The 27,631-nt window shown below is 34.7% G+C and overlaps 3 protein-coding genes across 3 annotated transcripts; 1 reads left to right on the top strand and 2 right to left on the bottom strand.

The window, feature by feature from the left end:
• The first annotated feature begins 3,366 nt into the window (after positions 1–3,366).
• LOC128557745 (iroquois-class homeodomain protein irx-2-like) lies at positions 3,367–6,658 on the top strand. Its single transcript, XM_053545919.1, has 5 exons — positions 3,367–3,735; positions 4,189–4,338; positions 4,670–4,761; positions 5,085–5,338; positions 5,660–6,658. The coding sequence occupies exons 1-5, from the start codon at positions 3,700–3,702 to the stop codon at positions 6,292–6,294; spliced, it is 1,167 nt and encodes a 388-aa protein (XP_053401894.1). The 5' UTR covers positions 3,367–3,699; the 3' UTR covers positions 6,295–6,658.
• Positions 6,659–6,786: 128 nt separating this feature from the next.
• Positions 6,787–10,527, bottom strand: LOC128558041 (uncharacterized). The gene is made up of 3 exons (XM_053546814.1): positions 9,614–10,527; positions 8,625–8,809; positions 6,787–8,156 (listed from the first exon to the last, which is right to left on the bottom strand). Exons 1-3 carry the CDS (start codon positions 9,939–9,941, stop codon positions 8,076–8,078), a joined length of 594 nt encoding a protein of 197 aa, XP_053402789.1. The 5' UTR covers positions 9,942–10,527; the 3' UTR covers positions 6,787–8,075.
• A 1,604-nt stretch (positions 10,528–12,131) lies between these two features.
• On the bottom strand, positions 12,132–19,445 carry LOC128557744 (putative phosphatidylglycerol/phosphatidylinositol transfer protein 2). The gene is made up of 4 exons (XM_053545918.1): positions 18,916–19,445; positions 17,641–17,745; positions 15,947–16,131; positions 12,132–14,748 (listed from the first exon to the last, which is right to left on the bottom strand). The coding sequence occupies exons 1-4, from the start codon at positions 19,229–19,231 to the stop codon at positions 14,668–14,670; spliced, it is 687 nt and encodes a 228-aa protein (XP_053401893.1). The 5' UTR covers positions 19,232–19,445; the 3' UTR covers positions 12,132–14,667.
• Between the last annotated feature and the right edge of the window lie 8,186 nt (positions 19,446–27,631).

Raw genomic sequence — 27,631 nt, 5'->3', positions numbered from 1 at the left:
TCAGGAAATAAGGAAATAAGGAAACGAGCAGCCATAACAGCACCCTTCCCCCTGAGGCTATCTTACCCTTATTGCCGGATACCAGTGCTTAAAGCCTTACGTGATGCAACGATTTGTCTTTTCGTTGCCTTTGTTTAAAATTGAAAAATAAAATATCAAATTAAATCTTGAAAGTAATAAAAGAAATTTTAGAACATATTTATGCTTCTTGAATTGATTACTGTTGTAAAGCTGAAAATGTTTGGTGTTACGTTATGATGAAATGTGTATTCTTATTGTGCCTTGGCAATATTTGTTTGAATTTTTGTTGTCAAAGGCAATGGTATGCTCCGATTTGCCAGTAAATGAAATTGAGATTGAACATTGACTTAGTTCAGGTCAAATATTTCAAAAGGACTCACTTTTGAATAAAATAATCATCTGTGTGGGTCTGTGGGTTTACAAGCAAATATTACGGTATTTCAATTTTTCCTGTCGTTTTATAAAATACGTTATTGCGATTTTTGTGACTTTTAAAAAAAATGCGATGTGGTTGTAATAAATAAAAAAAAATATGAAATTTCTACTGAAATGTAAGTATTAACAACATTTCTGTCTAAATGTATACGTAAATTAAGAAACATGCTTTAGATTAGAGTAAATGGTATTGGCAAAAAATGTGTTATGTTACAAGATTTGGAAAATGTATGTTAAAATATAAACTGAAAAACTACGCTACATATGAATGACGTCATTTTCCTCTCTTTTTTTCATTTTGAAATAACGAGCTATCAAAATGTTATCAAAACAATGTACGATTAATAATCACCACAGAACATTGTTTTATCTTATCGCAAATAACTACAATGTATAAATCAGATGTAAAAATAGGGCATGTCATAAATTTGACAACTGTACAATGTAAAGAAATGATTACAAATATTATTGTGATTTTTATCATACAACTTTATTAATCTTATTTATATCATATTGTACATAGATATTACCGATAACGTACCGGCAACATTTGAATATTTTAATCAGAGTGACTGATGGGCGATGTTGTTTGTCTTGTGAAAATGAATCAATTGAATTAAAGTTAAAACGTCAAGTGAAATCAAAATATTATTCTCACTTAAAATACTTTCATCTGTTTTAAATATCTTACTTTCGCAAGCATGATATTGAAGAAAAAGAAAATATCAGTTTATAAAATATGTGTTTTTTCTTTCTTTCGTAATATTACTTCATTTAGCTATGCCATTAACCTTTGCCTGCTGACGGCAAGTGATCCTGCCTTAGCGACCAGTGCAGCCCAAGATCAGCCTGCACATCATGGTCTGCACTGTTCGCTTTTCCGTCAGTAAATTTTCAGTACACATCCCTTCTGTTAATAAATGGTATTGCCCAAATTGAATGATGGACCACTCCATTTTAGAAATTTAGTAGGGTAAAGGTTAAATCAATTATTTTCTATAAGTTTTTTATTCTTCAAAGCAACCTTCATAGTAATGGTAACATTTTCTTCAAAGAGTAAAGAAACGTTAATTTACATCCAATATGAGACCCCCTCCCGGCTCTACCCGATTCTCTACAAACTGAAACACCATCACCATAGAGAACACCCACATGTTTTTAATACTTAAAAAAAATACGTGTGTATATATGTTCCAGTAAGCGTCTAGTGAATGAGACATAAGGAATCAAAATTCAAAATACTGCGTTTTTTTTTTCAAATAACTAGGCCGTATGTAAAACTTAAAGGTTTTAAAAATGTATAATACGAGTCGTCATACACTTTCGGCAGAATTTTGTAACAATATACAATTATATATATGGATTTTCAATTCGTTAGCGCACGCGTACATATTCACCTCGAAATACCATTCTTTCCATCTTAGTATATAGAGTGTCTGGTATATATACTTTAAACTGCAGGCCACGTCTTTCTTGTTTGAATATTATGTTGCAGACGCATTTGGTTGAAGAAACCACGCATCATTTTGTAGATATAGTTTTGTTATCTTTATGAAAAAAATAATGTTTCAGACATGAAAAACATGGCGCCTTTTAACAAGACAACACGGGCGATTCTGAAACAATATGGCGTCTTAGTTCGACATAACAAGCTATTAATCATATAATAACTTATAAGAAATACAATGTTTTATAATAAGTCTGGCAGTTTTGTCATGTTCAGTCTACATCTTTATTGAAAATAGTGGTATACTTTAGCTCTACGTATCTAAATTATACTTACGTGTATAATTGTTAAATATATAAGACCCATCCTCCAGAACAATCTATGTTTCTTGGAAAAACAATCACTCTTTACATTATTTGTATAAAACACATGACAATATTTGAATATATATGTTTATATTGTATGACAAAAAAAAACTGTACAGTTTACGTTAATTAAATATTCTGTCTGTCTGTCTGTCTGTATACAGCTGTATCATATACATGTACTTTAATAATATAGTTTGATACAATCGTATTTTACTATACAACAATATGAAATATATTGCTAACACATTAAAAATGGTTCGCCAATTGTCAAAAAAATAAAGAATTCCATTTTTATTCCCGAAAAGAATACTATCTTTCATAAGTTTTTCACGTTATAAACAATTCGCTGCATAAAATAAAAATGCAAGGGAATGAGGAAATATTTTTCTCATCATTATTAAATTGTTCAGAAAAATAAAACTGAAGACCGGCCATTTTATGCCTAGATGAAAGTTAAAAGTTACATACAGTTATGAAATTGAAGTTTCTGAAGAAAAGTACGGAGTAAATTCTTATGTCGTTTTTTGATGAACCATTTTGGACCCAAAACATGCTGTCGTCTGCTTGGTTCTGACGTATTTTAATTCCTTTTTAAATTAGTCTTTCTTAAAATACTAAAATATTTTCTAATCTGTGAATGTCTAGCCATAAGTAAGGGAATTTGTTAATACATCAAAATTTGACAAAATAAATACTACAATAAAGTTGCCAAACATGGAAAGCACCATAAATATGTTCGTAAAATAAGAAAAGGGGATTGCCTTATCTTTTTATCTGAAAATGAGTACCAAATAGATGTCTAGTTTAAGCTTAAAATAATGGTTAATTCATCAATTTTTTGACAAAATCAGATCTTTAATAAAGTTGTCATACATTTTATCCCGCTTAAGGGACTAAAATACATTTATCACATGATAGTATTGTGATGTAGCTACATCCGCCATTGTCCTCAGGGGGGTTAACTTTGACAGTGAAGGGGACACACTTTTTCGATTTTAAAAATGATAAGATCAGTTCTAGCGATAGTTGAGGTCCATAATGTTCGACATCCTGAATAAGGCGTGATGATAAAAAATAAACAAACAATCAGCCAATCAGATTCGAGAATTTTGTTGATATGACACACTTATTGTATAATTAATGAATAATTAAATTTCATAAATTGAAATTAGATATATTCGACCAATGAAATTGCGTTTTCGTGATAATGAGGGAAGCATGCTTGTTTTGTTTAAAATATGATTATAAATATGAAAATTAAGTCAGTGAAAGTCATATCAGCTCTAACTTTCATTTTGAATAGGTTATCTGTGATAAGAAAGTTGAAATAATTTAGTTCATGTACAAAGATTTAGTGAAATTTAAAACAGACTTATTTGGATATTAGTAAATAAGTTGGATAAGAAAGAACAAAAAACATCGGAAAATATGTCTTTTATGGCAAACATTCAACCCTCGGCTCAGGTAAGACAGTTTTAATGAATTTTCTTAATCATTGAAGTTTTTCTTCTTCTCTTTTTCGAAAGAAAGAATAGGACATTGTCTCTCAGCAACGTTACTCGGAATACTTATTTGAATTATTGAGTTTAAAAAATATTTTGAAAAATGAAGACATAATTTAAAATGTTTCAATAAATAGACCAAATACGATTGCATAAAACACAATATTAACGAATTGTTTAAAATGATGAAATGGCAATGAACTATTGCAAAAAAAAAAAAACTCTAGCCGTTTGATAACATAATAAAAAAATAATAAAAATAATTGAAAAAGTCTGTAAACTGATTAACTTATTATTTCTGATGAAGCTAATCTCTGTCTGAGAAACCAGCGAGTTTTAAAATGCTAGTCGTGTATCATTTGTACACATTTCATATGCAATATTCGTTAATTTAGTAATCTTTTTATTTATTCAGGGTCAGCTTGTAGCATCCTCAGCCTTTTCTGGTTCTCAAAATTATTTATCCAGAGTACCAAGTCTACCAGAAACAGTTTATGGAACCAGTCAACTTTATCCACAAACTTCCGGTCTTAGAACAGAAAGCGCAGGATATTATCCTCCAATGGTGAGTTTTCATTTGTTTTTTTAATGGTAGAACTTTAGCTAGTCAAAGCTTGGTAAATAAATAATAAGAAAGAATGGAGTAATAATTATTGTGGCTCATATAATTACAGACTTTCTACAATCCAATGAAGGTTTTCCTTTGCTTTTGTTTTAAAAATACTTTTAAATTTTACGCCAAGCTGAATGTCTTCGATTAACAATTTTGCATTTTAATCATAGTGACTGATGGGACATTTTAAACACACACGCATTGACAAAAAATAAGTCAAGAAATAAAAAATAAATATTTTTTTATCTATTGTGCGAGTAACAATTGTATTTTTGTCTTTTAGCAAAGTGGGTCAGAATCTCTGAAAGCTCCAAGTTCTCTGGGACAACATTATTATGTGGACCAGATGATGAACCCCCATCCATACAGTTCTTTGTAAGTATACTCTACTTGTAAATAAACCATATATTACAATAAGCCCTGCACATATTTTTGTCTTTTTTTATTTACTTATTTTTTATGTTACATTAGTGAACTTGGTTGCTAAAATCGAGTCACAAAAGAAATCTTAGCGATATGGAATTGTAATATAATTTTGAGTGAACATTTTAATAGATTTATAAATTAACTTGATATCGAACATTGGTGTGTTCTGACAAACACTAAATATGGATAAAAAGAAACAAATCGAACCGCTTCAAACAGGTAACGGCATTCATTCCAACACTTACTAAGTCCTTAATTCTACATTTTTACAGGTATCCAGGTTTCGACATCAATGCTATTCGACGCAAGAATGCTACACGAGAAACCACAGGACCTCTGAAGGCTTGGTTAAGCCAGCACAAGAAAAATCCATATCCTACCAAAGGTGAAAAGGTCATGTTGGCAATAGCAACAAGGATGACCTTGACCCAAGTATCAACATGGTTTGCAAACGCTAGACGTCGCATGAAGAAAGACAACCTTGGTGAATATGACGACAACGATGAAGGCAAAGAAAACGAAACTGGTAAGCATATATATATTTTTGTAAAACGATTACTGCAGAATCTAAAACATCTGAATGTAAACAGGAAATTGAAGAAAAAAAAAATTATTTCAAGATGTAAGTTTTATGTAACATACCTATTTCCTGTTTTCAACTTCTTTAAGTCGCCACTATCTGTAAAAAGCATCGAAAAATAGCCATTTCATGATTTTGTGCTATTATAGTTTTTTCTAAACAAGAATATCTGAGGAGTATTATTTTTATCAGAATAATTAAATGTCTTACAGAACATGTACTTTGGAAGATTTAGATCATGATTAAATATAATTGTTACTTTTTCAGGGCGCAGAGACCGCAGTGGCAGTCTATCTAGTCGTATGTCGCAGACGAGCAGTGAAGCAGACACATCTAAAGATCTGTCAGATTTATCCGACATTGAGGAGATATCTATCAACACAAAGCCAACAAAAAGACCTACCAAGAAGTGCGTTCAGAGGCTCTTCTCACCGGAAATCAGAACCGATAATGTTATTGACCCGTCCAGCTCACCTGAAAGCTTACCGGATATGACTCGGATAAAAGAAGAATGTCATGAAGAACCCATACTTCCGCCAGTCGCAGAAATGATGCGCACGCAACTGAATCAATTTCCCGCCCAAACAACAGGCACAACGGAAACAACGAGAATTCAAAAATCAAAGATCTGGTCAATATCAGAAATCATTGGATCTGCATCAAAAACTATCAACACAGACAATCCATCCAGTTATACATATTCAGAAAATACCGTACCCCATTCAGAGCATACGACGCATTATGACAGTTCATTTTACCAAAACCAGCTTTACAACACTTATTCAAATTATTACCCAGCGGTTCACACTGGGTACCCATACGACTATTCCAGTCAGCTGAACACCTCGGACAGTGGTCTAAGCACCGCATCGGACTCAAAAGAAACCATTCAGTACTTGTAATAAATTATATCTGAGAACTGTATAAAATGTGAAACATATAAATCCAATTTTAACGATTATTTATTGTCTTTAACCTTTACCCTGCTAAATTTCTAAAATGGACTGGTCCGTCATTCAATTAGGGCAGCACCATTTATTATTCAAAGGGATGTTCACTGAAAATTTACTGACTGAAAAGCGGACAGTGCTGCACGTCCGTGCACGATCTTGGTCTGCACTGGTCGCAAAGGCAAAATCTCTTGCCGCCTGCAAGCTAAAGGTTAAAAGATATATGTTGGACATTTCTGTCGAAGTATGTATTTACTTATTTGTAAATAATGAAATATGAATTAAGCATTGTAATTGTTTAGATGAAAAAAATAAAAATGTGAAATAAAGTTCCTTTGTGTTTCTATTTAACAATTTAAATGTGTTATAAATGCTTTGAAGCATTCGAGTGAAAATGGAAATATTCGTATTTCATGGTAACATATTCCATGCAAATGCAAAAATAGCACATTCTGCATTACTACGCTAAAATGTAATTGTTAAACGCAAACATGCAAAATTCATATCTTGCCTTATCTTGTTTTGGGCTGAGATGATACTTATTGGTGAACTTTTTTCCCCTATTTATACAGATTTATTACATGCAAGTTATCGATCAACAGATTTCGACCTCGATTCGAGTCAAGCAACTTTATTGCATACCATGTGTAAGACATCAAAGGGCATTCACTTTTTGAACAGCCAGTCACTTACTCTTTTTAAGTACAGTTGTCAGGTGTGGACACCTTTGTCTTACGTGCTCATAACGACAAACATTTTCTAGTCATTCATAACACAGAAAAAAAATATGAAATCGGACTACCATTGAAAATATTACTGTGCAATATTTCTACTACATATGTTTTGCGAACAGATTCGCGTTAACTAGACAATTATCGAGAAAATTATTTGATTGTCTGCTTAATGTTTCCAGTAACACAAAAATGCGGATAAATGATAGTCCCAAGAGTGTCCAGGGCTGCCACCAGTTGAGACATTAACTAGATATCAAGTTAAGATTCGTGGTATCACGTAACTATGAGGCTAACACGAAAAATTCATGTTAAGAGTTATTGGACAACCGAAATACTGTGGACAGACTTGCTTACTAATGGGAATCTGTTCGCGGACCATAACAGATTATCATACTGCAGAAATATAACACCAAAGTGTCCTTAGTTCAAGATGTAAAACAAAATCACACCTTTTATTCAAATTGGTAAAAACCAACAAAGAAAGATCATCATTTCAGAAGTAAGAAAATACAGTTCAAATAAATGATTAAAATAAGGTAAATCACCACTTTATTTTATGTTGCTATGGAAATAAAACTATTGCAATTTTTATCAAATATATACAATTTTCGTTTTCAAGCCGATTTTGAACATATTTTCTCCCTTAAATAGATAATAGCTAGCAGACAGACTGACCACTGTAACGACGTTGCCCTTCCATGTTTACAAAGCGTTACATTGTAAGAAGGGGCTAGAAGTAAAAGTTAGATATCATATGCTTATGGATTGACGGGTCACATATTTATGCACATTTCAACTACCTAGAGAAATCCAGATTTTATAAAAACTAGATTTTACAAGCTAGTTTGATGCTAACACCTGTTTAGAAATTAATATAACTGCATAAAAAACATTTATGGACATTTCAGAATGGTATTAGAAACTCAACATATATGTGACGCATTCAGAAAATGTTATTACTTTAATCGAGTCCAAATAAAGTTCAGATGAAACCATACTTTAAAGGGTGAAATCTGAATAGCCACAGACAATAGTCCGATCCTCTTGGTCTGTTATCCAAGCCTTCGACTCGAACCTATCCTGAAATAAATAAAATTGCATATATACTAAACAGGAAAATACTACCTGTCGTTTATGTAAAGTACAGACCTACTAAATAACAATTTAAACGTGATGATTTGATTCTAATCTTTTTACCAGCATACCGTTTCATCTCTACCCTGTTTGTCAAAAACATTTTTATAAAAATGTATTTTACAATTGTTTATTTATGAAAAGTAAAGAAGCCAGATAGTGTAAGTGCGGTGGAGCATTATCAAGACTTGGAGGCCGTCAGTTAGGATTAATCATAGTAAGCTAGTCTTTAGTATTCCTACTCTGATGCATTTGTAAACTTCTTAAGGTGAAAAAAGTAGTTCTGTTATGGAAATTAGAAACACAGGATAAATTATCTGAATGTCGTTACAAAATTCAGCAGAATTCAAAATTAATTACTGCTATTAAATGTCATTAATCTCAAGAATAAAACACATAATGTTTCTAGCGGACCCACCTTTGGTAAGTATATAGGGATTTGTCCTTGACAAACGAATACTCTCCGGGATAGAAGGGGCAGTATACGATCCGGTCATCGTAGTCTTCATCTAGTGTACATAGTTCCCAGTTGTTACTGTACAGGTCTTTGCCATTATATTTTACTTCGAGGAAAAATCTTCCGCCAACCAGCTCAGAGTCTGCAAAGAATGGGTACGCATTGCAAGAATTACAAGAAATCAGCGTGTGTTTCATTATGATCACTCTATTGCCTTTTTAATAAACAACATAAAATATAAGTTTACAGTTCCACCGGAAAAGAATGGAAAAGATACATTATTACAAATACTGAACTCTATCTACTTATAAACATAATAGTCAGCCGTATGTTTTAGAAACCGTTTCAATATAGATCCTATAAAACTAAAGGTTATTTTTTTTCTATTTTTCTATGTAGGTATTGTGTAATATTGTCATTTTGTCAACCTCCAAATCCAAAAACGATCACATACATCTTCTTAGCGTGGTTAACCGACGGTCTATATAACTACTGTCTTATGTTATTAATGTGCGAAAGGTGCATACTTCGAAAAAAATGATAAAAACTTAACATACCTAACGTTGTATTTATAAAAGTTCTCGCCGTTAAGCTTTTTATTCCACCCCGACATCTGGCAAAGTTCTTGTTCGTCCAATCATTATTCGTACTTTTTCATCTGAAAAACGAATACAAAATGTCAGTTCATAAAGCTTACAGTCAAATGATATTTCATTCGGACCTCGGGCAATAGTTTTGACTATTGACCGGGAAGCAAGTCAATAAGTGCAACTAGATGTATTAGAACGATTACAACTGAGTATGTCACCTAGGGGCTCCGCACATATGTATGTATGTGTTTTTCTTTTCTTTTTTTTTTTTTTTTTTTTTGCTTAGACGTGTTTTAAAATAAATATCTTAAATGAACACGTACCCAAACGTGTATGAAATCGCAACCTCTATAAACATATAAGGGTTTCCAAAAAAGGAAATATTTCGAACGAAATTTTCTCACCGCAATTATCGTAAATTTCTCCTATGGCCGTAAAATTGTTCGTGTTTATAAAATGTTCCCAGTATTCTAAAGCTTTCGGTCTATCGTCGTCAGCTTCTCTATCCAATTCGAATTCATTTGCATCACTTTCTTTGTCCGCAACCACGAAAACTTCGTGCCGGTTTTCTCCATCGTGTTTCACAGCGTTTTCCGTTGCACCGAGTTTGAAAAACGCAAAATAGCCCGAGAAAAATATACTACAGATCATCATGGAGACTTTTATGAAGAACAAATTATACATTTTTCCCCGTCTAGATACTCTAAGTAGCGGTATAAAATCTAACAAAAAACTTATTCCTGAAAGCGTTAGTAACTACACTACCCAGAATGTTTAAAACGACAATAGACTTCCCACAAGAGTATTTTCGACTCGAAACTAGATAATTTATTCTGACGATACAAGTTCATTACTAACTGTAGGCAAAAGATTACAGTAGGATTGGTTGCACTTTGAAAGGGGTATTTGTAATTGATAAATTAGATACTTAAATGTCCGAATTCTGTTTCATACATGTATGCGAATAACCTAATACGGAAGCCTGAACGTGTCATTCGAAAATATTTTTCAGACACGCGTACGGCATTTTATCTCGTGAGCATAATTTACTATGTCGTACGGACTTAACTACAACTGCATATCGGACGCACGGGTTATCTCGTGCGCGCGGCATACTACGCCGTAGTTTTTTTAGCGCTTGCAGAAGTAAAGAAACTAGTCACCAAAGTTAGCTACATATATATGTGATAAGCAGCATTTATTATGCAAGACAAAACTTGAACAGTGTGGTTTATTTGAATTTAACAAGTCCCGGTACGCTTCCTATAAAATTCAAAACCATGCACCATCACCTCTTTTTCAAAAGAGAAACGCAACCCAAACATGCAAGTAAATAAGCATCCATGAGCAAAAAATGTTTGTGGACATGCAAAGTATTGAGTACCTAAATATGTCTTCGTTCTACGTTTTGGCACAACAACAGTTGTTTTCGGCATATGCTGCATTCATTCATTCGCTTAGTATAACTGACAGACGGACAAAAGTCACTGACCAAGATCATTAATCACACACAAAAACACATAATTTGAGCACATTTTTAGCGGACTTCGTAACTTGTGCATCCATCCATTTCTATGATACGGAGTTAGTGAACACTTTCTGTCATGTGCATGGTTTTGCCAGACTGTCACCTGAATGGTTTTGCCAGACTGTCACCTGAATGGTTTTGCCAGACTGTCACCTGAATGGTTTTGCAAGACTGTCACGTGAATGGTTTTGCCAGACTGTCACCTGAATGGTTTTGCCAGACTGTCACCTGAATGGTTTTGCAAGACTGTCACCTGAATGGTGGTTTTGCAAGACGTGAATGGTTTTGCCAGACTGTCACCTGAATGGTTTTGCAAGACTGTCACCTGAATGGTTTTGCCAGATTGTCACCTGAATGGTTTTGCAAGACTGTCACCTGAATGGTTTTGCCAGACTGTCCTCTGAATGGTTTTGCAAGACTGTCACCTGAATGGTTTTGCCAGACTGCCACCTGAATGGTTTTGCCAGACTGTCACCTGAATGGTTTTGCAAGACTGTCACGTGAATGGTTTTGCCAGACTGTCACCTGAATGGTTTTGCCAGACTGTCACCTGAATGGTTTTGCAAGACTGTCACCTGAATGGTGGTTTTGCAAGACGTGAATGGTTTTGCCAGACTGTCACCTGAATGGTTTTGCAAGACTGTCACCTGAATGGTTTTGCCAGATTGTCACCTGAATGGTTTTGCAAGACTGTCACCTGAATGGTTTTGCCAGACTGTCCTCTGAATAGTTTTGCAAGACTGTCACCTGAATGGTTTTGCCAGACTGTCACCTGAATGGTTTTGCCAGACTGCCACCTGAATGGTTTTGCCAGACTGTCCTCTGAATGGTTTTGCAAGACTGCCACCTGAATGGTTTTGCCAGACTGTCCTCTGAATGGTTTTGCAAGACTGCCACCTGAATGGTTTTGCCAGACTGTCATCTGAATGGTTTTGCAAGGCTGTCACCTGACTGGTTTTGCAAGACATAGCACAACAGCAGATCCCTTATTTCAAAAATGGTGAGGTAAACTTGAGTTAATACATGTCTTTATCCTAGAATCTATGTGGATATCTAAATACTTGTTGAATATTCAGAAATATCCACATTTTATCAAACAAGTTTTTTCCCACGAATTCTCTTTAAATATAAAAGACAATACCTCTGATATCATAAGTCCAAGATTGGTAACAGGAACTTCTTGTTGTTTTTTTTTTCCAAAATATCTTGAATAGTTTTGAATGTATCGTAAAAACCCTGCTTACTGTTATCTCCAGAACCGGATATCACATTTCTAAAGAATGCCCTTTGACCAAGTAAAATACATTACATTGTATTTATTGAACAGAAAAAATTACTGCCACGCATTATTTTCTTTGTTGCTTTATTTACAAATAAATAAAATGACATTATTTACATCATTTAAACATTTTGCATATATACATTTTAAAGCTACTTCATATGGGCAATTAAAAAAATAATGAACACAAAATTTCTTGTTATCTTCTATATTCGACATTTGCTATATCGTCTATTTGTCAATAGTTATTGAATACAGTCAAATTATCTCCCTTTAGTGCTCTGGTGGTATAAGTGATAGTAGAGCTTTTCTAACCTTGAAAAATATATATATCCTCCGTTTGGACAGATGTTTTATTTTTTAATATGAAATTAAAAGCACTGTGGAACCGTGGGCTTTATAAAACTTAAGTGTAATAACTATTGCCAAAATTTGCGTATATCAAAATCATTCAATGTGTTTTAGATAAATAAGAAATACGATATTATCACAGACATAGCTTGATGAAAATTAGCTTTCCTTCAGCTAATTTTGTGTGCGGTGCAAACTATATGCGCGTGTGTGTGAGTGAGAGAGAGAGTTATACAAAATAATTTAAAGCGACATACTTCCATATTTACACCGATTGTTTCAAGCACAGACAGCACTTTCATATAAACAAGTGTAAAAAATAAGTAAACACAAAAACATAATTTGCGACCGTTAAAGATTGCGATTTCATACTAATGCGCGTTTGCATACGTGCAGAATTTATTCCTTATTTGAGCCGCACCATGAGAAAACCAACATAGTGGCTTTGCGACCAGCATGGATCCAGACCAGCCCGCGCATCCGCGCAGTCTGGTCAGGATCCATGCTGTTCGCCTTTAAAGCCTATTGTAATTAGAGAAACCGTTAGCGAACAGCATGGATCCTGACCAGATTGCGCGGATGCGCAGGCTGGTCTGGATCCATGCTGGTCGCAAAGCCACTATGTTGGTTTTCTCATGGCGCGGCTCATTTATTTTTCCCAATGTTTAGACATGCGCACGGATCGAGTCTTTAAGGTATAGAGTTGCACGTTTAATGAGCAGCTCGGTAAAATTTCATATTATAGCAAAAAGCTTTGCATGCATGTACGCGTACGCAAACTAATACAAAATCGCAACCTCTCTATTAATTAAATGAAATACAAATGTATAAGTAAGATAATGTAATAATGACTTGATTCAAGAACAAAATATCAACTAAATGATTAATAATGAATGAGTTTAATATTACTGTAGTGTTCCTATAACCAGACATTGTTTTCCTGATACAATATGTTGTAGAAGTTTCAAGACTGTTCTGCCTGATCAATCATTTGAACGTCACTGATAGGAATAATTTCAAATTGTAAATCTGTTGAATAATTTTATATCACATGCTTTTCAGCGACTTATCAAAATATCAGAGTGATATATATCTTGTATTTTCACAGTGAAAAATATCAAATATATTTTTTTTTTCACTGGTAAAATATTGCATCTGGTGTTCACTCGTGAAAGATATTTCAATCTTACACTGAAACAAACAAATATCCTCTATATATACTTAAATAACATAATAATTAAAAAAAAAAACAACACTATCCAGGGCCCGCATTCATCAGCGTTTAAGATCTAAAATTTAGTCTGAAGACATTAAAATGCTAAATGATTATTTTTTTGTTAAGTCACTTTTAATTAACACAGGATGTAATAAAACTTTGCGTCTATATTCATTCTGTAGCTACAGACAACTCTGCGAAATTGCATTAGTATAGCTTTGCTGTAAACAATATTATGACAACTTGAATATTTGCCATTCTAAGTTCCAGACTTTTTACGTTGATGAATACGAGCCTGGCCTAACAGGCTTATTTCAATTTTTGGTTGAATTTGGCACACTAGCATACTGCATTGCTTTGTTGATAAATCTTGTCAATTATTTTAATTCCCAACTCGAAAACTGTATAAAACTTCCGTCGTGATAATATCTCTGATTTCTTTATAAATTACTGCCTGTTTTGTTACGCGAATATCTAGAAACATGCTGCTTTAAACCTGTAGGTCAGTCCCTTTATAATTATGGAATAGTTTGGTTGAAATAGGCTGTAGAAATATTATCTAATGCGTGTGCCGTGTTTATTTTCGTCGATCTAAAGACTGGTATCACAAATCCTGATAGGAATCAATTTCATGAGGGTAAAAATAAAAAAAAAAATATATATATATATATAATTTCGATGAGATGCATTACAAATTTCGGTACCACAATATTTTACAGCAAAAAGTAAATTTGACTCTATTTTGAATTTATGAAAAAAAAAAGTGAATACCTTAGTAAAAATTCAAGCAAAAAATCAACTTAAAGGTTCGGTAAAATTCTGGAGAAAATGTTTTGGAAATTTACCTGGACACAGAATTTACGTAAGAAAACGTTGTTTTCTTTTTTGCAACGAAATTTATCGTCAAAATAACTCTGCTAACAACCATATACATGTAGATGGTTTTGTTATATTTGGTGCCTGCATACTTAGAAATAAATTTTACGAAAATCCGCTTTTAGAAAGTCAATGTAATGTTCTGTATAAGAACTGTGATTTAGAGGGAGAAATCCGAGAAGCCGCAGACGATAATCTGGCCTTCCTGGTCCGTCATCCAACCCTTTGTCTCGTACCGCCCCTGAAAACAAAATATAACATTATCAGCATCGTCTGCATCTTCGCCTATCAATCAACGACTGAACTGCTTTTGACGAGATGAGCGCTCAAAGGTTTCTATATTTTTGATATGACATTTTTTAATGTCGCAAGTATTTTAACGGCCGCGGATTAAACAAAGATGTTCGCAGTTCGTATAACTACTAACTATTTTCCCTTTAATATTTGTGTGTGTTTTTTTTTAAACCGGTAGACCTCTGTATCCAATGGTTTTACTGCATTTTATAAGTTGACTATGCACTTTTGTAAAGTTGCAAGATACAAAAATTGAAACAAATCACACTTTCTTCCAATCCCCTCCAGCACTCAATATTTTGCTAATATTTTTCTTTTTACTACTTCGTAAAATTTTAAAAGTGCCCATTATTTTAGACTAATATGTACATAGGTGATAACACTGATCAAATTTCCTAATTAATCAATAAACAAAAAAAATTTTGACTGGCCCTAAAACAATTCAACACATAGAGAGTTCATTAAGTGTTAACATAGAAAAACTACTTATAGGCAATAACAAACTTAAAAGAACTACATTTTTGCGCGAGGTTACTTCGATCAAGTACTACGTATGTACTTTAGACGGCAGAAAACAATCAAGTACAAAAAAGAGGGGTTGAAAGTCATCGCCGTCACAAAAACCTTCTCATGCATATTTCTATATTCCTCGCAGCAAATATATGAGCCGCACCATGAGAAAACCAACATAGTGTGTTTGCGACCAGCATGGATCCATACCAGCCTGCGCATCCGCGCAGTCTGGTCAGGATCCATGCTGTTCGCTTTCAAAGCCTATTGGCATTGGAGAAACTGTTAGCGAACAGCATGGATCCTGACCAGACTGCGCGGATGCGCAGGCTGGTCTGGATCCATGCTGGTCGCAAACCCATTATGTTGGTTTTCTCATGACACGGCTCATATATTTTCCGGCAGACTCAAAACATTTTAACAGATATTAGCCACTGATTTATCCTTTATCTGAGTCCACCCTCCTGGTGCCATTTAGGCCGAGTCATGTTAGAGGGCTGGCCGGTGTTCGAACCCGAAACCTTAGTTATTAAACCTCAGTAATTATATCATATCATTTTCTCAACGTATTTACAAATATGTCTAAACTGATCAAAGATTTTTTTTTTTCGAGAACTATTTTCTTACATACCTACCTTTGGTAAATATAAAGGAATTTGCCTGTCTTTCACAAAAGAATACTCTCCGGGATTGAAGGGACAGTATATGAGCCGATCTTCGTAATCTTCATCTAGGGTACATAGTTCCCAGTTGTTACTGTATAGGTCTTTGCCATTATATTTTACTTCGAGGAAAAATCTTCCGCCAGTCAGCTCGGAGTCTGTGCATGTAAGCAAAGCATTGTTAGTTTATACTGCAATTGTTAGTTTGATTGGGTAAGGACTTTTCTATATTAGTACATTTATATTTCACTTATAACATACTTATATGTTATGTGCGGTCATCCCCGACATATTATTTATTATGTCTTTGTGTCGCTCTATCGCCCCTGAAACAGAGACAGAACGATAAGGCAGCAATTTGAGGTCGCCGATATCACCGTGTGCTTTTCATGTGTCTTTCTTTCGTTTTGCCACTGTCATATTTTCGTTCTGTCGTCGTGGCGTGAGCAATAGGGCACAACAACAAAATAAAATGCCACGAAATCTCGTCTTTATGTTGTGTTGGGGCGACAGAAAGACTTTAAAAAATGGCGAAAACGATAGACTGACAGAAATCAGTTACTACCGTGACATATCTTATATTTTATACCATCTTTTCAATATAAATACGTTCACAGGTAATTTGATTTGGAAGAGTATTCAAACTCATCGACACCACGACATTTAGTTTGCTAGTTTGTGGTCTTCTTCCATAGCTAAATGGTTACCAAAGTTACCGTGCACTATGTGTAACCTTGATCTTTACAAGCAATTATAGTATTCTCGGCTTACGAGTAATCTTGATAAACATTTTTACAGTTTTTATTAGACAAATGTCTGTACAAAAAGAGATATTTTTCATCAAAATAGCAAGACTAGTACACATGTAACCAATGTCCTAGATACCAAGTCCTTCTTAAAAGGCATTGACCTATTTGAACTTTGAATCTGATTCAGTTAGACTGCCTTTGCGGTAGACCAAGTTAATTTTTTTTTAATTTCGGTCTATGGAGAGGCAACGGGGCATGCATACGAGTCAGAAAGTGCTAGTGCATGTAGAATTTTGAAAAAAAAAAACTGAACACGGATATAAACGTGACCGGGTTATTTATCAGCTATATGTATGTCAACACGTAAAGCTTTTGTTTTTCAACAATTTATACAATCTATGATTGATAATTACGATAACGGAGTTCACTGCAGTGATAAAGACTATCCGCAAGTCAGAAAATGTCACATTTTGGAGACCGCTGATCTACCACGATTTTTATACTGTGACAACGTTTATTCTTTGTGCACGTCTATTACATTTCTATAATGTATTCCCTTCAAACGCATTGACCCAAAAAGAATACTTATTTGTAACAGAAGTCGAAGGGTTGAATTCGTTAATTGACCACGTGACGTTTTGACGCATAGAAATAGGGACGTTCGACGATGCAGCGTTACGGGGATTTTTCCTTATATATAAAATGGCAGTGATTTTAAAGCTTCCTCTCACCCTATAATTTAATAACTGAATAAAACTACAAAAATTGGGATTCATTTCATAACTTAATCACAGTCACCTTGTCATCTACTATAAAATATTCCCTGAAAAGTTTGTTGGTTCTGTTTTATCCAGACCGAAAGCCCAGTCATTATGTTGTTAATCAGCAGGATGAAACACGGTCGAAGGATGAACATACCTAACGTTGTATTTATGAAAGTTCTCGCCTTCACTCCTTTTAATCCGCCCCATCTTACATCTGGTAACATTATCGTCCGTCCAACCATCATACGGTCTTTTTCATCTGAAAGAATTAAACAGATACTGGACTTGAATGAGATCATCTATTTCCTTCTCAAATTAAAAAACATGTATGTAGTTTTTTTCAGATTTGTAAAAGGAAGATGCTTTATTTCTTTCATTTATATATATAAAATTATTTGCAGTCGGAATAGTTTATTCAGAATAATGAATATAAGGACGTAAAAGTTTATAAGACGTCAGAACGTCACGTCTAACGGATAGGGCTTGACAGAGAAGGCACCGTTGTATAAAATAGGCATAAACTGCATTGAGTCTGTATATCTTGTATGTGTTTCGAGATATTCCTAAATGCATTTTATGACTTTTTTGTTTGGGTTTAAACAACCCAAATTAATTATGAAAAGTTACCCACATCGTCACGTCCGGGTTGTCATCTATATTGAACCAACGACCTTCTCCAAGTTAAGTGATGTCCATGGCAAAATAAAGTAACGAAGAAGGAAAAACTGCTTGAGATTTAGTCTGTCTTATTACACATTTAAATATATACAGATGACTTAAAAAGAAGACATGTAAGACCAAAATGAACACCCCTGGGGCAGAGGATAGAACCGCTAAATTGACAGATCAATGCTCCATCCAGTGAAGGCATGCATGAGCGGCCGAGATTTCATTTCGTGTTTGTGTACGAGATCCATAGTCCGACAGGGTGAGCGTCTGCTCAAATTGCCCGATAGAACAGCCTGTAAGATTCTTTCACATGCTGTTTGTACAAATAGGATTGTCCGGCCCGGGGGTAACTATTTAGGCGGTAATGAGGTCCTTAAAAGACAGGCCATAGCTGCGGGAAGTTTGGAAGTTGGCACAAACCTTAATTCCGACGCCTAAGGTACTTATGGTAACCATAAGAAACACACCCACATTTACATGTACACGAACATGTACGAAATTTTAACATTTCTATTTTTATATTTCTTGATAAGGAAGTCAATTTCCTCTGTCAATGTATTAAATCTTTCACAAGGGGAGCGGTGTTCTAGTGGTTAATATGTTGGCCGATCAACTCGGGGGTCGCGGGCTCGAGCCCCACTTGGGCCACGACAGGGCTTTCTCATAAGACAATAGTTAGCCGACTCGATAGTTTGAAGCTTTTATCACAATCGAGCTTCAATAAACTAGTATAAACTAAATCTTTCGTCACAGTACTTACCACAGTTATCATATAGTTCTCCTATGGGCGTAAAATCATGTTTCTTTATAAATAGTTCCCAGTATTCTATAGCTTTTCGTTCTTCTTCCTCTATTTCTATATCCAGTTCATTTTTATTACTGTCTTTGTTTTCAAACACGCGAAATCCTTGCCGGTTTTCCCGATTCGCTGCTATAATGTTCTCCGGAGGACCGTGATTGAAGAAGAACATGTAACCGGAGAAAAATAATATAAAAAATATCCCAAATACCAACATAATGGCTTTTTTACACGTTAAATTACACATTTTTCTGTACAAGATGCGCAGCATTTGCATAAAATGCCAACTATAAGTTACAAAAATCTATTCTCCGATTTATATCCAATAAATCCACCAATAACGAGTATTCTTAATTACATGAACATATTCAACCAGAAGTTAAATCACAAAAAAAAGATAACAAACAAGTAAATAAATAAATAATGAAATATTAACAAGTAACTGAAATGATACAAGTGGAGACTGAGTGCAGTGTAAAGCGAGTGTTGATCAAGGTTCAGAAGGTAAAGCAGGGCTAATGTAACATTGATAAAGAGGCCACTTAATCTAAAAGGTCCAAATTCTGAACAGAACTCGACTTGAGATACTTACCGACACTTAAAATGTCCTCTTTCTGACTGAATTACATATAATTTTATTTGTAAATTAATTAATTGAGCCGTGCCATGGGAAAACCAACATAGTGGGTGTGCGACCAGCATGGATCCAGACCAGCCTGCGCATCCGCGCAGTCTGGTCAGGCTCCATGCTGTTCGCTTTTAAAGCCTATTGGAATTGGAGAAACTGTTAGCGAACAGCATGGAGCCTGACCAGACTGCGCGGACGCGCAGGCTGGTCTGGATCCATGCTGGTCGCACACCCACTATGTTGGTTTTCCCATGGCACGGCTCAACCAAGCCTTATTACAGGATAATACATGAGTGTCTTTTCATATTGACTTTTTATTAAACGAGTCGAATAAAACAAGAGCTGTCAGTTGACAGCGTGCTCGACTATTCTCAGTGCTTGATAATATAATATAAGCTATGAGTATAACGTTAACATTACAATAAACATATTCTAAGTCGAAAACGGACCATAATTCAGTCAAAATGCTTGATAGAGTTCTCTGCTCCTGTTTATAGACTGGGGTCATGATGGTAAACAAGTATGCAAAATATGAAAGCAATATCTCAATGGACTTTGAAAATATTTGGGGTGATACGCCAACTTTAACATTACAGTAAGCATATTCTAAGTCGAAAAGGGGCCATAATTCAGTCAAAATGCTTGATAGAATTGTCTGCTCCTGTTTACAGACTGGGGTAATGATGGTAAACAAGTATGCAAAATATGAAAGCAATATCTCAATTGACATTGAAAATATTTGGGGTGATACGCGAACTTTAACATTTGTGTGACGCTGACGCTCACGCTAACGGGGCGAGTAGGATAGCTCCCCTATTCTTCGAATAGTCGAGCTAATGATAAAATGCGAGGCTCTGCCGAGCGTTATATCAATCTTATTCAACGAGTTTAATAAAATCAGTGTGGAATGACACAAATGTAATATTCTTTTTATCACATGTAATCGTTTTCTACTGAAACTTAAAAATTTCTTCTTTCTTTACCCGTTTTAGCCCAAATCAATTTGACCAACGTCTACCATAGTTAAATGTCAGACATGTGATAAATGCTTTGATGCATTAATAATCTACTGTTTGTTTCAGAGAGTTCCTGAATTTCATCTACATTTTGTAAGATTAATACATATACTACAAATCATTCTATAGGTTCCCAGGAGTGATAGTACATGTAGTAAGGATTCATTTTTGAATTATGAAGATATTTTGAACAATTTTACTAGCATGGAATACTTTTAGGACCATGAAAGTTTCGAAATATATTCGATATTTATATTTCTCATTTTTTACATACAAATTTATCTTGCTTGTAAACTCACTAAGATATATGAAACAAGCGACAAATGTAGTCAAAATCATCGACATTTTAGGACTAGACCATACAATGGTGGAAATTTACAACTGAAAAATATCATGTGATAATCTTTTTTTCTGTATGTTAATTTTGACGAGAAGTGTTTTTTAAGACGGTGATTATCCAAGCACGTGCAAAATGGGTTGAACACATTACTAACGAGAAGAAAAACATCATCGTTTTGAAGTATGGTACAGGCAAGTAACGGTTTAACTACCGTTGGAAAAAGCGTTCTCAAGTTGTAAGCTGGGAATCGCTTTTAGCCCGACCTTGATCATTGAAACTACAATCTACAGAGATATTGACCACTGTAAATCGATTTACGTCATTTAGTGTGACGGCTGCTCATCATTCTCCAGCTATTGATCAACAATTGTTGTTCAGTTTTAAGTGTGACTTTGACCCCAAAACATTAGAGGTCATCTACTGGTCGCAGACAATCATCCAATGAAATCTGATGGCCGTAAGGGTAATGTCCACTTATCGCGCGCTCTCCCTTATTAATGATGAACATCTCCCTTATTAATGATGAACAATATCTATGCTCAGCATGACCTTGACATTTGACCTATTGACTCTACTGAAGGCAACCATACCATAAGATGTGTGAAGACTGCAGGTCAAATGTTTACATGACACTGTGAACTTGATCTTTCATCTACTGACTACCATCATTTAATACAAACCGTTTTCAGTCTTAGTCATTGTGACCTTGACCTAGTAACTCAATAAATGAGGTGACAACTACGGACTGGAGGCAATCATGAAGTTTGACAGTTGTATGATCAAACAGTCCCTGGTTTATAATACTATGCTCAAAGTTAATTAATATACTCTCTCTTCAATGGGTGGCATAATGATGTTGAAAATATCAGATCAAACTTCAGCTTGCATTAGCAACTACAATCCAGCTTTTGTCTTGGGACATTTTCATGGTTGTTATAAATCCTCTCATTCTCTCAGAAAGAAAATAACTGCATTTCTTCTTGTCCTGCAGACTGCATAGATGGACACAGGTTTTCTTTAGTTTGTTATTCATGTACATAAGGTCAAAAGCTGACATGGACATGAACAGTGGTGATGATAAAAAAATGTGGCCCAATCTACTGCATAGCTTTTTAAAGGAGGGTGTTGAATTGAATGTATGCACAATGTAAATTTGGTGTGAGAAGGTAGAGCAGAAGTGTATCTGTTTTATAAACAACAAGTACCAAGACTTTTTCGTCAATTTTACTAACAAAAATGTGATCTACAAAATAAACACAATACTATTTCGATGCATATTTACTGCAGATAGCAAACACTTCATCATACAATATCAACAAATTTTACAGTTACAGTTTCATACATATCTGATATGCCTAAATATTTGTGATAAAAAACTGGACCTCAAAATGGACAAGCTAAAACAGTGACTAGGCTTTTGTACCATACGCATGAGTCATGCCATGCTAAAAGGGACCATTTTTAGAAAGTGATGTTCAGCAATATCTTTTTTTAATCCCCCGCCGTGGCGGAGGGATTATAGGAATGGTCTGCGTCCGTCCTTCCGTCCGTAACAAATTCGTGTCCGGTCCATATCTCCTAAACCCCTTGAAGGATTTTCATGAAACTTGGGTCAAATGATCACCTCATCAAGACGATGTGCAGAACCCATAAGTCAGCCTTGTCGGTTCAAGGTCAATGTCACAACTCAAGGTCAAAGGTTTGAACCTTCCATTTTGTGTCCGCTCTATATCTCCTAAACCCCTTGAAGGATTTTCATCAAACTTGGGTCAAACGATCACCTCATCAAGGTGATGTGCAGAACTTATGAGTCAGCCATGTCAGCTCAAGGTCAAGGTCACAACTGAAGGTCAAAGGTTTGAACCTTCCATTTCGTGTCCTAAACCCCTTGAAGGAATTTTATAAAACCTGGGTCAAATGATTACCTCATCAAGATGATGTGCAGAAATTATGAGTCAACCATGCCAGCTCAAGGTCAAGGTCACAACTAAGGGTCGAAGGTTTGAGCCTTCCATTTGGTGTCCACTCTGTATCTCCTGATCCCCTTGAAGGATTTTCATCAAACTTTTGTCAAATGATCACCTCATCAAGAACTCATGAGTCAGCCATGTCAACTCAAGGTCAAGGTCACAACTGAAGGTCAAAGGTTTCAGCTCTGTATCTCCTAAACACCTTGAAGGATTTTCATGAAACTTTGGTCAAATGATCACCTCATCAAGACGTTGTGCAGAATTCATGAGTCAGCCGTGTCAGTTCAAGGTCAAGGTCACAGCTAAAATCAAAGGTTTTACCCTTTCACTATCCATAGCAGTGGCGGGGGATTTAGCTGTCTTTCAGACTGCCTTCTTCAAATTAAAAATGGTAAAAATTCAACATGTGTCCCTGTGTGCATGTAGTAAGCCTCAATTCATGATAATAAGAGACTGTTTAAAACTGTCTGCTAAAATTATTGATTGGCAATGTACGAGGTTTTGAATGGCAATATTAGGGTTTACAAATGTTTTATAGATGAGTATATAACTCTAAATCTGGTGAAAACTGCTATGTTCTGAATTTTGACAAAATTACGCCAGAATAAAGCCCAATCATATAAAAAGGTATTACTCTGAAACAAAACATTCTGAACATAAATGGAATCGATAAAAGACACAACTTCAAAAAAAAACGTTCATAGCAAATTATTATTTGATAGTCCTTTAACATGATGACACACAATACACACATTTCATAGAATCCTGGTTGAAAAATCCTTTTTTCCTCTTGGTTATAGGTATTAATGTAATGACTCTTTTATATAAATTGCTGGTCCATACCTCAACACAGGTCTGATGTCATATAATAACACACTTACTGAATGACTTGCCAGTCTAAAGTCAAATCAAATAGTTCTTTGTCATTTGCACCTGGAGCAGACATATTTTGACTCTTGACAGGCAAAACTTAACTGAGTGGCAAGTTATTCAATAAGAGTATAGTCTGCCTTGCAACCTCTGACAATATTTGTTTTTGTTACTTTATTACTCATAATGAAGTGTTCCATATAATGATTATTACATTCCCCTTATTCATGAAAAAAGGATCTCACTCTGAGAGTTTAAGAGGCAGCTCTGGCTTAGGAACTAACAATTTTTTTCACAGGTTTATATTTTTCAATTAATCATTTTAACTGTTATCCTGCTGGCTGCAAGTGATTCTGCCTTTCCAACCAGTGCAGACCAAGATCAGCCTACATATCCGTGCAGTCTGATCATGGTCTGCACTGTTCGCAATTCAGTCAGTATCTTTTTGGTAAGCACCCCTTAAAACAGTTAATGGTACTGTCCAAACTGGAAGATGGATAAGTTCATTATAGAAATTTAGCTGGGTAAGGAACATTCTCATATTCAATGTGATTCTATTAACTAGATGTGTGCAGCTAATGGCATGTTTACTTACAACTGAGTCCACCTGATCTATTTACTCTATTTTTACTCTTTATTTTCAACAACAGTCTTTTTCCAAAAATATTTTCAGACAATGGAAGCTTTCCAATAAAGGAATTATATGTACAGTATCTATATGGAACATTATAAATCACATATTAAAGCCACATCAACTAAACAAAGACTTTCTTCCACTTTCAGACAAAACAGTTCTATCTGAGGTATAGCATCATTTCTCAATTGAATTTCAGTTATGTAATGATAAATACATTTCCTGGATCAGTTACAGTATTAAATGCAAAGTTCTCCGCATGAAAAATTTCTATTTATTTATTTATTTGGGTTTTACGGCGCACCAACACAGTATAGGTTATATGGCGCCAAACAGGACTACAAATTTTGGTTTCACATCTCATATACATCGAAGAAAAAGTGTGATACCTTTACTGCAAGCCTGTCATATTCTGTTAGTTTTGGAGCAAAAAATAATTCTGGGGACCGTTATAAATGACTAGACAGTTTAAAAGATTTTCAACAATTAAAACTGATCTTTTTTCGATAAGACATTTTTGAATATATTCATGAAGTTAAATATTTCTATTTCCATGCAATTAATGGTCAACTCTAGCAGAAACTACTACCGGTATTCGTACTTTCCTATAACTTGTATATAATGTAATGACAATGAAAAACTTTGAAAGTACTGTGATATAACAAGGCATATCAAAGCATTAACAACACATGAAGTAATCAACTGTATATATTTCCAACTTTTTTTTCCAACAACAAAATTCACATTACATGTATAATATGAAACTGTTAAAGGTAATACAGTGGTTGCGATTTCATACCTATACATGTAAACTTATGCTTTGAAAAAGTTTATACAAAATTTCAAGTGTCTAATAAAAGTTATCAATTTGCTAGCAACATGTAGATTTGTTCAGACTTAGTTTTCAGAAGAACATTCTGAACATGTTTTGCTGAATTTTGTAAAAAATTAAGAAATTTTGAATTTTGTCAACTCTGATTTTTATGGAAATACACATGTAGGTATGAAATCACAACCTGTCTATGAATTTTAAGCAGAATGAATATCATCAATGATATATCTCCTAAACATTACCGGTATTCACAAAAATCAAGATAAAGTTAACCATATACTATATATCTTTCAAAGACCAAACTCTATGTAAAGCTATTTATACAACCTATGCATCTGACTTTGTCCATGTTCAATAAAAAATTTTTTTATCTAAATCTAGCGACTATTTCACTGTCATGGCAAAGTACGATTGCACTGTAAATCTGTAAGAACATGTCATTTTTACAATTTGGTACTAAAAAGCACTAGCAAGTTTTCTGTACACTAGGCAGTAATTTGATTTTGTGACATCAGTTTTTAATATATGTAAACATATTTCACAAATAAGCAATCTACAGGCAACATAAACATACTAAGAGCTGTCCATAAGACAGCACACTCAACTTTTCTCAGTGCTTGACTCTGAATTAGAGCTTTGCCAGTAAAATTTTTATAAAACTTCAACCAAAAAATGTTAAGTTAAAACGGGGCATAACTCGGTCAAAATTCAAACAGAGTTATGGAGATTGTTTCTCCTGGTGTAGACTTTGATAGTAAATAACTATTTTAAGTTTCAAGTCAATAGCTTTGGGTAGTAACAGAGATATTGACTTTATCAAAAACTTTAACCAAACCGACTCGATGCTAAGTAAAGGCTCTTGAAAAGCTAACTCTGCAACATTCAAACAAGTTACGGGGATTGTTTCTCCTGGTGTAGACTTTGATAGAAAATAACTATTGTAAGTTTCAAGTCAATAGCTTTGGTATTGACAGAGATATTTGACTTTATCAAAAACTTTAACCAACGGCGACGCCAATGCCGTGGCAAGTGCAACAGTTCTTTTTACCTCGAAAAGTCGAGCTAAAATACATGACACTACAACAACAATACATCAGTCTATATGTAACAATATCTCATTTTAAATCTTAAGCTTTGCTGTATGTAAAAAAAAAAATTAACAAGAAGTGATATGAGCCGTGCCATGGGAAAACCAACATAGTGGGTATGCGACCAGCATGGATCCAGACCAGCCTGCGCATCCGCGCAGTCTGGTCAGGATCCATGCTGTTCGCTAACAGTTTCTCCAATTCCAATAGGCTTTCAAAGCGAACAGCATGGAGCCTGACCAGACTGCGCGGATGCGCAGGCTGGTCTGGATCCATGCTGGTCGCAAAGCCACTATGTTGGTTTTCTCGTGGCGCGGCTCATATACACAATGTACATGTAATATCAACAGCTGGAGATACAGAAATTAGGGGGAAAACAGCACCTTTTGTATTAAATAGTAAATTGATGAATATTCTAATCACAGTTTATTACATATGAGGTAAGAAAGACTGTTAAAATTATGGTAAGATTATTACTGACAAATAATGGCAAAAAGTAGCCTTAGTTTATTTTCAAACAGGCCAATCCAGGACTTTGGTTATGAGGGACATAATTTTCTAGGGGGAGTCCAGGGACATACCCTTTGAAATGTAAATGCAAGCATACCTCAAGCAGTGCAATCTGACATACATTTGAGAATAAATATTTGAATAAATTTTCCTGAAAAGCAAAAGCAATTGGACTCAAATGATAGCAAGGAATTTTGACTAGTGTCTGGTCCCACCACATTGGGAATTTAAATTCTATTGATATTATGAGTTGCAAGCAATATTTAAATTTGTTTTCTATACTGACTATATCTGAGTTTTAGGGTTCTCACATATTTAGTGGGTGGGGGGATACATTATACCAGAATGAGCCTATCCCTGGAAACAGTCCTCGTCTAATGCCAGAGATTCAAGCTAATGAACAACAAACAAAGATTACTATCATGTGTCAGAAGTCTTAAGGCTTGACTAGTCACTACTCTTGTAAAACCAAAAAGAAAAAGGTTTTTTTTTTGGGAAAAAGACTTTAGACAAAGAATACAGGGAAAATCTGTTTTAAAAAAGCAATAAATAAAGTTTTTCAAACAAATCATGGCACCATTGACCTATAATTTAATCAATACTTTGTAAATATTTAGTGCCAGAACTTCTAAACCAAAATTATTTTCAACTGATACTAAAAATATATAATATAGAGCATAACTGTAAATTACTGCAGCTCATCTACATTTGAGCCATGCCATGAGAAAACCAACATAGTGGGTATGCGACCAGCATGGATCCAGACCAGACTGCGCGGATGCGCAGTCT

The sequence above is a fragment of the Mercenaria mercenaria genome, chromosome 6, assembly GCF_021730395.1.
Source record: "Mercenaria mercenaria strain notata chromosome 6, MADL_Memer_1, whole genome shotgun sequence".
Lineage (NCBI taxonomy): Eukaryota > Metazoa > Mollusca > Bivalvia > Venerida > Veneridae > Mercenaria > Mercenaria mercenaria.
The sequence above is the reverse complement of the archived record's forward strand: the minus strand, read 5'-3'. Positions and strand labels throughout refer to the sequence as shown.